This window comes from Anabrus simplex, chromosome 1, assembly GCF_040414725.1.
Source record: "Anabrus simplex isolate iqAnaSimp1 chromosome 1, ASM4041472v1, whole genome shotgun sequence".
Taxonomy (NCBI): Eukaryota; Metazoa; Arthropoda; class Insecta; order Orthoptera; family Tettigoniidae; genus Anabrus; species Anabrus simplex.
Window position 1 is genome coordinate 823,973,671 of NC_090265.1, and position 16,820 is coordinate 823,990,490.

Below are 16,820 nucleotides of genomic sequence, written 5' to 3' on the forward strand. Positions count from 1 at the left end.
TTGATTAAGAACTACTCGACATGATCATTGTTAGGATTTCCTCTAGACACACATTTATCATGACCAATTTGTAACGTCTAGACATGGAGTTGTTCCCTGACGTTTAACGGAACCTACTAATTTGGAAGGTGACAAGGGCATGTTACAGAAAGGAAGCTTCTGAACAATGGTTCTTGACATGGGTGGACAGAAGAGGTTCTTTCGTTTCACTTGCTGCCTTAAAACTACCTATAACCAGAGCAACAGTATCAGTGTACCTAAGCACTGCATACAGTTTAACCCATTTTTCCAAGCGTAACAAGTATGTAACGTTGTTTTGTAACTCCCCGGTATAGTCCACCTCCTTGTATAACTCCCGTCTTGATTTCAAAAGCGCCTGAAATCTCTCCTCTGAACGTCACCTTCGATGTGGTGTTGGTCAATGTTTGTTGGATGATTCTTCTGGTTTTGCTGTCTAGACCAATTCATTTTACATTCCGATCAGGGTGGTACTATCGAATCATATGCCTTTTCGAAGCTTATGAATGTTATCACAAATTAAGTTTGAGATATAAAAGGATGGATTTCAGCTTCAACATTTTTACGGTTATTCTTTCTTAATCTGTTTACCCTCCAGGGTTGGTTTTTCCCTCGGACTCAGCGAGGGATCCCACCTACACCGCCTCAAGGGCAGTGTCCTGAAGCGTGAAACATTGGATCGGGGGATACAAATGGGAGGATGACCAGTACCTCGCCCAGGCGGCCTCACCTGCTATGCTGTACAGGGGCCCTGGTGGGGGATGGGAAGATTGGAAGAGATAGACAAGGAAGAGGGAAGGAAGTGGCCGTGGCCTTAAGTTAGGTACCATCTCGGCATTTGCCTGGAGGAAAGTGGGAAACCACGGAAAATCACTTCCAGGATGGCTGAGGTGGGAATCGAACCCACCTCTACTCAGTTGACCTCCCAAGGTTGAGTGGACTCTGTACCACTTTTTAAATTTTGTGGCAGAGCCGGGAATCGAACCCAGGCCTCCAGGGGTGGCAGCCACTGATCTCTATACATGGATGGCTCGTAGCTTGGGTAGCAGTAAGCCGAATAGAAGATGACTAGCGTAGTAAGATGGCAGCGAGCGCACGGTGCAGTAGACCACGAGGGGCGCGCTTGCTTTGTTTGTGCTTAGTTCAGTGACGCCAGGCCTCTTGATTGTAGTTCCACGGGTGTTCTGTGCTGTGTTATTGCAAAGGAAATAGTAGTATATTTTACGAATTTAGGTCGTTGCTTTGTAGTATGATTTTAAATTAGAAGATTCAATTTCAATTCATGAGGGAAAGGAGTTTTCAGAGAAAATTCATAGAAATTTGATAAGGAAAGACCATAGCAGGCACCAATAATGAACTGAACTATCCATCTTCATATATTTTGCGAGTAAGACTGTTGTGTTTTATAGACATGAAATTTCCTCATTATTGGTGTAATTTCCTTATTCTTATTCTTTATCTGTTTACCCTACAGGGTCGGTTTTTCCCTCGGACTCAGTGAGGGATCCAACGTCTACCGCCTCAAGGGAGTGTCCTGGAGCGTGAGACATTGGGTATGGGGATACAACTGGGGAGAATGACCAGTACCTCGCCCAGGCGGCCTCACCTGATATGCTGAATACGGGCCTTGTGGAGGGACGGGAAGATTGGAAGGGATAGACAATGAAAAAGGAAGGAAGCGGCCGTGGTCTTAAGTTAGGTACTATCCCGGCATTTGCCTGGAGGAGAAGTGGGAAATCACGGAAAACCACTTCCAGGATGGCTGAGGTGGAAATCGAACCCACCTCTACTCAGTTGACCTCCCGAGGCTGAGTAGACCCCGTTCCAGCCCTCGTACCACTTTTCAAATTTCGTGGCGGAGCCGGGAGTCGAACGCGGGCCTCAGGGGGCGGCAACTATTCACACTAACCACTACACCACAGAGGTGGACGGTGTAATTTTCACTGTGGTAAATTAAGCTACAGGTTATGTGATATCTTTACAAGTTTTGAATATTTACATGTATCATTTCTATGCTTCATAATTATGTACATTTATTTTAGTGTGTTTTTCACTGTGGTAAATTAAGCTGCAGGTTATGTGATATTTTGGCAAGTTTTGAATACTTGCTGGTTTTATAAATGTGTACATTTGCTTCAGTGATATTTTAATTTGATAAACTGCGCGTTATTTCATTGAAACAGGAAACAGGAATTCATTATCAAGCACCGATTACGATACGTCGAATTTAGACCTGTATAGTGAGCTACGTTTTAGGTAGTTACATCAATTTAAGAATGCATAATTTCATGGCATACATGTATACAATTTACAGCAATGTTTCCAGGAACGGTTTTTCACTCGTATTGTGTTACCGATCGCTAATTGCATGTATTCAGCGCCTAAGTTAATACTTGTCGGCCGTTATTATACACTCACTTTTATTGCTATCCCGGAGATTTACTGACCTCGGAATGACGTGTCAGTGATCCCAGTGTCCTTATGCTTTGAGTCTACATGTATCTACATTTTCCATTATTCCCATGAGTCATTAATTGGGATTTAAAGTTGACTATATTATCATTGCTTCCCCATAAAGAGAGCTTTAGGATGGGCACGCCAACATGGCGGACCGCGCGCTCAACTTGGCGTACTTTCTCCTGCAGCGGAGAGCTGCCATCAGCGATCCATGTATAGAGATCAGTGGTGGCAGCTAATCTCACTAACCACAGAGGCGAGCACACGCTTATTATTATTATTATTATTATTATTATTATTATTATTATTATTATTATTATTATTATTATTATTATTATTATTATTATTATTATTATTTATTCCAAGTCTCTGGGATCGCGGTCAGTTCAAAGATTTTAATTCTGGACTGAGGAGTAGAACGTTGTTCAATTTATATGAGATTTTTCAAGCTCTTTTAGAGGAAGAAAGCACACTTTGAGAAGATGACGCTACTGACCTTGTATACAAATACGACCACTAGTTTTCCGTGGTCACAATGGTGTTGGAAAATTGAAGTGGTTAATTCCAGATAGATGCCCAGCCCAATAAAAAAATCAACGTTAAAGCTTTTGGGTCGAAACCGTTGCAATATAAAATTCGTCGATTACGAAAAGTAATATATCGGTAATGTGTTTAATCAATCAATCAATCAATCAATCAATCAATCAATCACCAGCAATTAAGGCTGTCGCCTAAGTGGCAAAAAATCTCTATCAATTGTTTACTTAGAATCTTAAATCATTTCGAAGAACTGGGAAATTTATTGTGCATTACCCTTGGTCAATTATTCCAATCCTCATTCGTCTCCCTGTAAAAGAATACTTTCTCCATTTTGCCCAGCTGAATTCCATCGTTTTCATATCATGACCTTTCCTGTTTTTAGAAAATTCGTCTGTCCACTGAGGTCGGAACATACCGATTAGTAGAGCAGCTTGTCTCCTTATTCCCATGTATTCCTTGGTTGTTGTTTTAAGGGGCCTAAAATTCAAGGTCATCGGCTCCCCCATGTATTCCTTGCTCGAATTCTGCAACATATTCGTAACGCTACCTTTTTGTTGGAAATCACCCAGAACAAATCGTGCTGCTTTTCTTTGTATCTTTTCCAGCTCTTAGATCAAGCGATCCTGCTGAGGGTCCCATACTCTGGAACCATACTCTAATCGGGGTCTTACGGGTGGCTTATACATCCTCTCTTTTACATCCTTACTGCAACCCTCAAATACCCTTATAACCGTATTATGAAGGAATCCGTAACTTTTATTTACTACGTCAGTGTTAATGCCAGGGTCTGGAGTTTTAAGCACTAATAGATTAGCCTCTTCAATCCCGGACTGAATACTCCGGAAACGGAATTTTTATACATGCCATTTCTGAGAATATGGGTCACTAGTAAGCAAACCATGCAATAAAATTTTTCTTCGTAACGTGCCCAAAGGGCATAACTGAGGGTCCTCATATGTGGACCTCAGGTCTTTGTTAACAGATTATGGATTACACTTCTCTTGATTTAGCAGATGGGTTTTTTGGAAACAATATGCGTTTTTATTCCAATTATGTACTTTAATTACTTAAAAAACCCAAAACCTATTTTAAAATACTCTCATAACACGGAAACTGTGTATTACTAACGTAAAATAACCAAAACCTATTCTAAAACACTCTCATCATAATATAGGAACTCTATGCATACATTGAAACTAAATATACACATAATTGAACAATTTCTCACTACACAAGTCATTCTACTCATTACTTAGTGTGATAATGCCAAAAGCAGTTGTTTTTTAGAGCGCAAAGGTACATACCACATTTTGTACAGACTACCCTCGTTTTGGAACGACATCCAGGTCTTCTGCATTTCGAGGTATTCTTTGCATCAACAAATTTTGGTAAGTGGCCTATATTGTCAAAACGAACCTCTGGAATGGTTTGGCTCTGAACTCTTCGCACTTTCACCGTACCTTGTTTGTCCATGTCATCCTCGGAGTCATCTTCGACAATAGGGTTGGTGGATGCTGAGGGAGGCCGTCCTCGTTTCCTAATGTTTATGTAACCAATGTCCTTAAAATTTATCAATGCCTTTCCTACGTGCATTTTGTAATCCATTAATGAGAGTCGTTTTTGTCTAATAATACCACTACCTGCACACCATCTGTGATACATTATCCAACAATTAACAATTATCAGATCAACAAAGTGGTTGAACATACGCACTGGCCATTTGTTGGTACGAATGTAACACCTATAGTATGACATGAATCTATCACAAAGGTCTACTCCACCCATTTTTTCATTGTAGTATTTAACAATCAATGACTGAGGAATAACAACCTTTTTCTTTTCCTCCTTCGACCATCTTTTGCATGTTGTAGGTGGCTCACTGCCAACACATGAAGACAGAAGAAGAACACTTCTGTTGTCCTTCCAATTTACAATGCACATTTTTTCATCTTCCCTTACGCACTCCTCCCATTCTCCCCTTTTCAGTTCCTTATCGGTTTTCAGTTTTTGTGACACTGATCCCACCCTGTTTTTCATGACAGTCCCTATTTGGTATATATTTCTCTGCAGTAGCATGTCTACTGATTTTACACTGGTAAAAACCCTATCAGTGTAAACACAATGAGTTTTATCTTGTGGAATACTTTCTGTCAAAACCTTGACAATAGCACCACCAAGACCATATTCCTTTTGGTCCTCAATCGATACTGTACCTGCCCCTGTGTAAAACATAAAATCTAAAACTAATCCATCTGGTGCTGCCAAAATGAAATTCTTCAATCCTAATGGGTTGGGTTTTGAAGGGACAAACTGCCTAAAGCCACACTTGCCTGAGAAAGGCACCATCTGTTCATCAAGTGATACATGCTTTGACCGTGGGAGAGATAAGCATTTTTGTTTCACGCAGTCAAGAAATGGTTTCACCTTCCAGAGTGGTCCCTCATGTTCCCCTTGATTGTCAACAAAATGCATAAAATTCCTCAGTTCGAAAAAACGATCCCTGGACATACACTTAGAAATTATCGGCACTTCAGTATCACGTTGCCAGTACATTTTGGTTTGTGGATAACCCAGCACACCCATCATCACATGCACACCAGCCAAATGCATCATTTCTTCCTTAGTAGTATTTACGAATTTCAAGTCGCGCTTTTGAACTGAATAGAGGTTAGTTTGTTCCGCGTGTTGTTCCCAGAAACTAAGAGGTAGGTATTCCAAGAATGAATCTAAAATTCCCTTTTCATTGTCATAGTCTGTTAAAAATACTTCATCATTGCAGGGGTCCTGTAAAGTCATAGATTTCTTTCTCCATTTCATATCGCGGGTCTTAGTAGTTGAAGGTGTGAGCGCCTGAGATACCACCGATTCCGTAGATCTGTTTCCTTCGTCTTCGTTGTTGCCAAGCACATCATTTTCTCTATTTAGGACACATTCATTTCCAAGACCTTCACCTTCATTTACATCATCGTCATTATCGTACACAGAAGATGAGTCAAAGTTAGTAACATCAGTAACTGAGAATTCGTCAAGCTTGTCCTCGGACAGATCCGCATCACTTTCATCCAGAAAAGCCCATATATCTCTTTCCTCAAGAAATCTTCCTTCTGTAAAAAAAGGAATAAAAATAGAGTAAGTTATTTTGCCATAAAACAACGTATTTCCTGTAGCATCATTCGGTAATTGTGATGCCATTACTTATCACTCCCATATCAAAACCTACAGAAAAAATAATACAATACTCAACTGAGGTCCACGTATGAGGACCATCACATTATGCGATAAATATCAGTACCACTTAACAATATTAATAAACTGAAATAATTCACAGACTCTACAAATACTACACAACACTGAAAAAAATCAGCTTAGCAAGATTCTGAGTTATTTACTGGGAAATATATACTTACTTCCAGCATGATGGGAGGAAGCCATCTTCTCGCGCACCACTCTTTACATTTAAATCTACCATGACGTTAGGAGTACCACAGCGTTCCTGTGGCAACAAGGTGAACTAAGAGGTCCACAGACGAGGATTGCGGTCGCTGCGCAACAAATTCCGCATTAAAACACACGAGAAATTAGCTCACAACAGAGGTCCACATATGTGGACCGTCGGAACGTAACTTTTATTTACTACTTCGTCAGTGTTAATGCCAGGGTCTGGAGTTTTAAGCACTAATAGATTAGGATGGGAACTAACTGAAGCGAGTAACAGCCATTCACTACCCTGTATAACAGATATGATATGAGATTTGCATAGACATTAGGGGTGCGGCCTATAGAAATTGAATTTGAATTTCTGCATTAATGGTTATTCTTGTTACATTGTGGAAGAACGGGTTGCACGACACTTTCAACAAATTTGTTCGGCTTCATGACTAAATGGTTAGCGTGATGGCCTTTGGTTCAAGGGACCCCGGGTTCAATTCCCGGGTGGGTAGGGGATTTTATACTTAATTGGTTATTTAAACTGGTTCGGAGACTGGGTATTTGTATCGTCTTTTAAATGGAAAATAAGGAACGAATGAGAAAAATAAAAAAGTAGTTTATATTCATGTCTAAAAATCCGATGCCTAATTACTACCCCAATGAAAATCTTGCATTATATTAATACTTAGGGTCTCCGGTCAGTATCACAATATTAACAATCACTTAAAACTACAGGTGAAGTTTGATTCTGTGCATTGATTTCGTTGAGCATTCATGGAAAATACTGTGGTATTAATGGATGACCCCGATAACACCTCCCTGCTGCAGATGGTGCATGTAATTCTATGATAATGATATTTTCTTGAAGGTTATAACTAAGCAGTCGCAAGAACTTGCATCGTGTTCTTGATATCTCCTACAACAGCTCAGTATGGCAGTTTCGCTCTGATTACTGCACAGCAGGAGACACCGGGGACGGAACTAGAGCATTTGCTACAGAAATAACAAGAAAAATTGATGCTCTATAACGAGCATTTCGTGTCAGAGTACAGAGTGACACTGGAGCGCTTGGATATTGATTCCGTATGTGTTATTCTGTGAATTGCTAAATAAAACTGTTCTGACCTTCACCACACGGTAACTCAATTTGCAGCATGTGATGTTTAGAATATCTCCATTCATTTCAGAACTACAGTGTGCCTTTCGAGCCACTAAACAATTCCATCATCTTTCATAATTGTAAATGCACTCCACCTATATTTCAACATATTTCTTACTGGGCTGGGTATCTATCTGGAATTAGCCTCCTCAATTTCCGCACGCCATGGCAAAGAAGTGTTCGTCTATGTATACTAGGTCAGTAGTGTCATCTTATCACTGTGCTCTTTCTTCCTGTAACTAAGTGCTTGAGAAGTTCCGAATCAATTGAACACCGTTCCACTCCTCAGTCCAGAATTCAAATCCTTGAACTGGCTAGTAAACGAACCCAGAGCCTTGGAATAATAGACAGACACGCTACCTACACCTCCATAGGATTGGCTAAAATAATAATAATAATAATAATAATAATAATAATAATAATAATAATAATAATAATAATAATAATAATAACAATAATAATATAGTGTTATATTTTACGAATACTTTTCATTTTCTCACAATTCATAAGCCTTATCATCCTTTTCTGGAAATACTTTTCTTTCCATTCGACTCACTGGCTGAATGGTCAAAATTGAGGCCTACGGTTCAGAGGGTCCTGGGTTCGATTCTTGGCTGAGTCGCGGATGTTAATCGCGTCTGATTAATTTTTCTGGCCCGGGGACTGGGTGTTTGTGTTTTTCCCAACACTTTTCTCTTCATTTTCAGACAACACTCTACACTACCAACCACCACAGAAACACGCAATAGTGATTACATCCCTCCATATTGGGGTGAACGTCAGGAAGGGCATCCGGCAGTAAAACAGGGCCAAACCTACATTGCGACCCAGTTCGCACCTGCGAAGCCACAGGTATGGGGAAAGCGGTGGAAGAAGGAGACTCGATTTTCTTTTCACTTATTGGAACTCAATTCACCTATGGGTGGAGTTAAAGGATGCATTTTCTGCACTTCCTCTATGTCGTAAGCGGCTACTAAGAGGGAAACAACCACAGAATCTGTACTTGCTGTCTCTCCTAGGCCCAACGACATACCCATAATTCTACAATTTTCCTTATAGCGGAAAAATGCACGTACGAAGATTTTAATGCCGATTCCGACAAAAGAAATAAAAACTGAAATAAAAGGTCGTTGATATGTCATCAAGTGTCTGTAATAATAATAATAATAATAATAATAATAATAATAATAATAATGCTTTAAAATGATATTCATCTCTTCATTCTTCAGCATTACGTTTTTTTTTTTTTGTTTTTTTTTGAAATTCTGGTCAATGGATGAATTTCGTACTGTTAAATTGTCATTGAATTTCGTCTCATTTCGTACCATTAAGGCCGATGACCTAGATGTTAGGCCCCTTTAAACAACAAGCATCATCATCGTCATCATCATCAGTCCTCGTCACCTTAGACAGCTCATCACCGAGTCATGCCGATCCGTTTCCCAGAGATGTTGCAACGGGCCAGATGGTCCTTACAACATCGCGCGCAGCTCTGTATCGGCCACAAAAGTCGTCAGTTCGAGCAGGTGCTGCGTTAAGCGACGTGGATAACTGAAATCCTGTTGCATATTTCCTAGCCTCTATCAACCCAGCTCTATAACAACGGCCCGTTTCAGGACCAAGTACACACATCAGGCTGTGAAAAATACTGGTATTAATTATACAACCTTGCCACATCCCAGGCAACTGGCGTAAAAAATATTACTTGCATGGGACTTAAACCTTCTAACCCTCGAGCACTGGCAATTATTAAACATCCTAGCGTGCGCTAGCCATCTCATCTACTGCAACACTTGACCTACAGCACCCACTTCCCAGTCTGTACTGACCATAGACCATCATCTCCACATCCTCGTCCAACCCAGCACCATACCCAATGCAACGATACATACGATCTTTTACACGGTCAAATAAACAAATCAGTCCCTGGAAGCTATCAAGTGTGAAACCTTACAGCATCTCAGGCAACTGACTGTTAAAAAATTATAATGCTTGATTCGAACCTCCTACCTCGAGCACTGCCTATTATGACATATCTCCCCGCCCGCTTGCCATGTGAGCTACTGCGAAACTTCACCTACGGTGCCCACTTCCCAGCCTATACAGTACCGCGCAACCGGTGCGTCAACATCCTGTTTTAAAGTACGTGTTCTGCGTATCTGTATTTGTTTTACGGGTTTATTCGAGATACCCGTAATTAATTAACAGTGGCGCTCATGATTTCTGCTGTCTTCTAGCCCGTAAACACACATCTATTTATATTACCCCGGTTTAGGGAGAGGGACCAATGTCTTTCAGAATTGTAGTAAATGTGAAGGGATGCATAAAATCGTATCGTATGGGGCTGGTGGACCACGCGGTATCTAACTAAAACATGTTCTACAATTAGTCCACATAATTTCTCCTTCTGATGACTTCTCTTCACAGGAAATGTGGCCGAGTGAGTTGGCCGAGCGGTTACTGTCGTGCGACTGCCATCTTGCATTCGGGAGATGCTGGGTGCAAATCTCACCGTCGGCAGTTCTGAATATGTTTTTTCTTGTGGTTACCTATTTTCACACCAACAAATACTGGGGCTGTACCATAATTAAGAATGGCCGTTACTCCCCTATCCTTCCGTCACCGACAACCTTTGATATGTTAGTGCGACGTTAAACCACTAGCAAAGGAAGAAGAAGAAGAAGACAAAGTTTCTTTACTATCTTGCCGTCGGTGATCGTTTGTGTCAAGCTGTATTTCACATTTCGGAAGATGAGACCGAAATAGTTTGCTTTCTTGTTTTCCAATGGTTAAGCTTTCGCATGATTTCCTGACACGATGGAGTACATTCTCGTCACTGACGTGGTCTAATCATTTGTTCTCAAACATTCTTCGATGCATCCAAAAGTCTACAGTCGCCTCATTGAGGAAGTCCTTACAAACTCTCCTGTACATCGTAAACCTGCAAGGATAACACCCAACACTTCACGACATGCTAATGGTTTTCATATCGGAGGTTCCACAATATATGTTCTAATTTCGCAAAAACACGTGTTTCAGTGGTTCTGCTGACGTATTAGGTAAATGAAGTGTGATTCCTTTACAGTGTATTTTTTCATTCAGGATGATAACAGCTTTGGTGATTTTATACCAACCGATTGGCATGAATTTTTGCTTTCTGAATGTTCATTTCAAGCCAGACACTCCTTGCTTATTTCAGTCGTGAATTTTAAAACATTTAAAACACAGCGTCTTTTGTATATTCTGTGATTTACTCGCTTCCCCTTGTACCCGATACCTTTATTAACTCAGTTAAAGTTCGAAAAATAGCTTACTTCCACATAATTATCACCTGAAATTTTCATTCACTACACAGGATTTTCTTACCAGTTTTGCTCTTCATAAATTTAGCGACAATATCCATACCTTTTACGCTTTTACCTACAAAGCAATATAATTAATTATATAAGAGGTGTAATTTAGTCAATATATGGAAGAAAATTTTAAGTTATCAGTGTCTCTTTACCTTAGCTTTAAGTGGGTATGAATAACAAATCTTAAATTATACACGTGAGTGGCCGAATATATGATGGTGCATGAGTTATGTTGACAGGCTGATATACAGCCAATTACACACGATAAAGTCTTGCCTCTGCATAGGATCGAACATGTAGTTGTGTGAACCGGAAACGTATACGTACATGAATGAATGAGAAGAGAAGAAGTGGGCGGGTAGTGACTGAGAAAAATCGTATAAAGTGCTGCTTCGATGATAATTATCAAGGAAATTTCATTGTTTTTCTTACATCATTGTACAGCTTAGTTCGATATTATTAAGTTCCAGCGTGTAATATTGTGGATTAATGAGTATTGGTTTGCTACCTTGTGGCTACTCTGACCACTACTCTTATATTTACATCTCCTTCACACAATATACATAACATTTGTTTGAGCGCCAGTTGCTTTTTTAAGAAAAACAACAAAATTCGGTAGAGCATACCTCTTATATCAATTATCTCAAGGCGTGAGGTGATAAACTCACATATCTGGCAATATACAGGGATATGGATCAGGACAATATTAAATTACTGTTGCATTTCCACAATTGAGGATTGTACATGGAACTGGAATCACTTATTATAATTAAAATAAAACTGAGTTTATGACTATAATTTACGTCACAATGAACAATCATTGACGTCTTTTAATTTAACACAAGAAATATATCGTGAGATTTGCGGTATTAAGAAAAGGAAAATTTAATCTAAACAAAAAAAGCTATTGGCATGAACTTGAAGTGAGATATGATATCGCCGCTGATTACACTCTTCTTCATGTTATGAATGCATAACATGTCTGATGCTTTAATTACCTGTTGTCTGCATACACCGCTGTTGAACTTGAAATTCTTGGGAAAACCTGTGAGCTGAAGTCGGGAGCCGTCTGCTGTAATCTTCTTATGTCACAAGGAGTTGGCCTACATACCATGTACGCGTGTAGGGAGCTCCAATGTAATTACGTCCACTCAATATATTTTAAATAATTGGAAAATATTATTGAAACATCTTGTGAAGTCCATCCTCACAAGAAGATGATATTTCTTTATCAGCATAGTACCCGTCTCTACTCGGATACAACCACCACTTGTAGACTTCCTCGATGATTACCTCTTCAAACACAACTCTTAGCTCTGACCATCACACTAAGACCACTTCTTCCATTTGATACATCTGACTGTTACTTATGATCTGCACGATATCAACTGCTTATGAACTGAGTAAGAACAGAATACCTCTGCCCACCGTCGCCTTGACTTTATATAACCTCGCGATGACGACTCATCTCCCCACTCACTGTTCATCCCTTCCACTTCCACATACAGTAGCTGGCGAATACTGACACTTGGTCGCAATCACGTGTCCACGCACTGATGTCATCAGTCATGTGTCGTCTAAGCGTACCCAAGCGGTCCGAAAATGACTATGCCGAATGCGTCACTGGGAAATCTCCTTGTACACAACATTCCCAGTTAAACATAGCCTCGATTGCAAAATACTATGCCAGCTCATCTAGCCAAAGTTACAAGCCACAGCATGACAATATGAAACCAACAAATCTCACTTACTACAATACAGAATAATTACAAACATATTCACTTAACCTATGATGAAATACAATAATATACGTGATACCTAATTATTACAGTCTAATTGATGAGAAACAGAATATATAAAATCTAATGAATCGGGTTAATAATAATAATAATAATAATAATAATAATAATACTAATAATAATAATAATAATAATGATAATAATAATAATAAATACTGAATGGAATCTGTAACCCTGTTGTACGGTTACAGAACGCCTCCCTCATGAAATAATCGATTAAATGAATCGATTGATTCATGAAATATCTACACAATCACCTGAAATCGAGTACACCATAGATACATGTATAAAAATGCCCTTTACAAATTGGTTACATAGTATCATCCATCTGGATGTTCGTTGTTACACATATAAAACATTGATCAATTATCATTTTCACTTTGATTATACAGTATTATTTACATACAGATTACATTTCTTTCTCACTTCTGTCGTTTCAAACGTTCATTGAGTGTTCAAAAGTAATTCTTGAAGACATATCATTATATACACTGTCTCCAAGCACTGGAGTTTATTGCACTGCCGTGCCTCACTTATTATCACAACACACGCTAATTTCACTGAAGTCCTGTTCGCAATGCCAGCTTCATAAAATATGGTGAATTAACATAATAATGAAACTTAATCAACAAACTCACATGATATATTTCTTAAGATTTCTTATATTGTATGTTCCTACGATATTTCCTTCCTTGTCTTCTAATGAATAAGCACATTTCCCAATCCGTTTCACTACGGTGAAGTATCCCTGATATAACAAGAAAAACTTAGAAAATTGACCCGCTTCTGCTGATGACGGAAGTGGCACTCTGAGTAAAACCTTGTCACCAAGCTCAAATTCATCCAATATAGTCTTTTTCTGCTGGCGAATACGTTTATCTCCTGCTTTCTTTAAATTCTCCCTAGCCAGCTGGATATAAAAATCCTTAGTTTTCTCCTCTCCCAAGTCCAAGCCTAACATACTCGCAATTTCATCAGTAGGCTTCCTGCCGTGATGAATTTCATAGGGCGTAAATCCAGTGGACTCGTGCAACGTGATATTACACCAACGTTCGACATTACCCAACTGTGAAAACCACGAGTTGTGTTTGTCATGCACATATGCCCTAAATATACGTCCTATTTCACGCATCGTTCTTTCAACCATATTGCTTTGCGGGCAACGTACCGATGAAAATATAGTTTTGATCCCCAGTTCATTAAGTTTGGTATTCCAGATCTTCGAAATAAACTGGCTGCCATGATCAGATAATATTCTGAGGGGACATCCGAACTCAGGAATATATCTGTCCACGACCTGTTTGAGACAACCCCTCCCTGTAGCTTTCCTCAATGGGTACATCTTGACATATTTGCTGAAGGCATCAATCAAGACAAAAACAAATTGGTAACCATATCTGGATTTAACTAACGGTCCAAACAGATCAACACTAATAAGCTTCCCGGGTCTGTCAACAATAACAGCCTGCCTGGGCCCCTCTAGAAGTCTAGTCGGGTGCTTAGAGCGTTGGCAGAGATCACACGTAGCGAGTATTTTCCTCACGTGCCTTCCCATATTCCTCCACACAAAGTTACCCTGAATAGCATATAAGACCTTATTTGCTCCAAAATGACCCAGCTCCTTATGATAAAACCAAATCATATCCTCTTGCATGGCTTTAGGTACACATACATTGAACTTCCCAGAATAACATTTCCGAGTGAGAAAACCATTACATAACTTATACGTAAATTTACCGTTCACAAGAACAGTACCTGGTTCCTTATCTCTAAGCGAGGTCAACAGTCCCGCCAACTCTTCTTCTCTTTCCTGCTCGGACAACAGATAACGAAGTCTATCTCTTTCTGCCGTATTATCAGTCATCGAGCCAACACAAATCAAAATACCTTCTTTCACCTCTAAAGAGACAGTATTTTCCTCCTTAGGGAGATACCTGCTGAGAAAGTCAGCCATAACATTATCTTTCCCTTTAATATGACGTATCTTAAAATCATATTCACTTATGGCTAAAATCCAACGAGTCATACGATTACTAGTTAGTTTATAAGTATTTAAGAATACCAAGGCCTGATGGTCAGTCCATATCTCGAATTTATTACCTAAAACATACATTCTAAACTTACTTAATGAATACATGATTGCAAGAAATTCAATCTCAGTGATCGTATATCTCTTTTCTGCCATACTGAGCCCACGACTTGCCAAGGAAACTATGCCTAAATTGCCGTTATCATCTCTCTGACATAAACATCCAGCAACTCCCTTCTCTGAACCATCAGTCATGAGAATAAATTCACGATCTGACATAGGATATCTCAACATAACTGCTTCATTAAATCCATCCTTCAACTTCTGGAAAGCCTCATCATGTTCTTTCCTCCACTTCCACTTCGCACCTCCTTTCAATAGCTCACGAAACGGCTCTAACAGCGCAGAATATTTACCCACAAAACGTCGAAAGTAATTACACATTCCCAGAAAAGATTTCAATTGCTTAACATTACGTGGAGTAGGAGTGTTGTTTATCTTGTCTAATCTCGTCTGTTCCGGTTTAACCCCCTGTTCAGATACAGTGTGTCCCAAAAATGTGATCTGTTGTGAACACAATGTCGATTTACTCAGTTTTAATGTAAATCCCCCTTCCCTGATTTTATGTAGAACAATCTGTAAGTGTTTCATGTGTTCCTCAAACGTGTGGGATGCTATAACAATGTCATCGATGTACATGGTCACAAAACTATCCGTATCTCTCCCTAATACTTTATTCATGGCTCTAACTAATGCTGCAGAAGAAGTACGGGTCCCGAAGGGCACCCTGGCGAACTGATACAAGCAATTCTTGTATGCAAAGGCCGTAAGTGGACGGTCACTTTCTCTAAGTGGAATCTGCCAGAAAGATGACGACAAATCAAAAGTAGAAAACCATTTTCTACCTTCAAAACGTTGAATAAGTTCCTCTACCGTCTCCGCCCTTTGCTGATCGGCTTCTATCCTCATATTCATTAATCTGCCATCAATGCACAGTCTTACCGTGTTATCCTTCTTAGGTATAATAACAAGTGGATTTAAATTAGGACTACATGATGGTTCAATTATATTATAATCTAGCATAATGTCAATCTGCTCTTCAACAGCGCTAGCGTATTTTAACGGAATGGGATATTTCGGTCCTACAAAAGTTGAGTTATCAATAACATTAAATTTGTGTTCGTAAAGATGTGTTCTACCAGGCCGATCGCTAAAAACATCACTATGTGATATCAATAATTCACACAATTCGTCCTTCTGACTTTCCGCTAAATTACATTTCTCCACTGTCTCATACAATTCATTTCTAGAATCTCTCTGTATAGACACATGGCAGACATCAATATTTTTCCTCATATTAGGAATTTCACAAGATCCTTCCGTACTAGAACACACTTTATTCGCACTAATTTCTGACAAAACATCATATGGTAAACTGACTTCCCTGCTACTCTTTCCCCAAATAAGATTGACATTACACAGATCAAAATTTAATTTAGCCTTGTGACACGTTAACCAGTCGGTACCTAAAATAACGGCATAAACTAAATTAGGCACTACTAAGCATGGTTGGAAAATACATTCTCCACTTATGCTAATGGGGACAGCTATTTGTTTATTCACTCTTTGAGACTTGTTTCCAACAGCTGTTACGATGAACGTATTCCTCACTGGAATTTCCGCTACCTCATACTTCTCTCTTAAAACTTCCTCATACAGCTTGGAATTTACACATGACTTCTCACTACCAGAGTCCAACAAAATCTTAACTTTTCTGCCCCATATCAGCAGTTCAATCGTCGGTGTAACAGTAACACTACTCAAATTATCCTCATTACATAATATAAGATCACTTAACAAATCTTGCCTTATATCTAAATTTAAATTACACTTATAAAATTTATTGTCTACGATTAAGTCGTCACTTAAAACATTTGAATTATTGCTACTTAGGTCACAATCATGTTCACTTACAACTATAGGCTGGTCGACATTGTCATACTTATCTACCTTATACGTGAACTCACCATTTACGG

General features: G+C 39.3%; 2 protein-coding genes across 2 annotated transcripts in view; one reads left to right on the forward strand and one right to left on the reverse strand.

The window, feature by feature from the left end:
* Nucleotides 1-5,628, reverse strand: part of LOC136857160 (piggyBac transposable element-derived protein 3-like) — a 50,194-nt gene extending 44,566 nt beyond the window's left edge. The window contains exon 1 of the mRNA XM_068225706.1: nt 4,476-5,628. Within this exon, the coding sequence (XP_068081807.1) occupies nt 4,476-5,628 (1,153 nt within the window). The remainder of the gene's footprint in view (nt 1-4,475) is intronic.
* Nucleotides 1-16,820, forward strand: part of LOC136873862 (calpain-9) — a 1,061,895-nt gene that overhangs the window by 422,092 nt on the left and 622,983 nt on the right. The window lies entirely within an intron of this gene.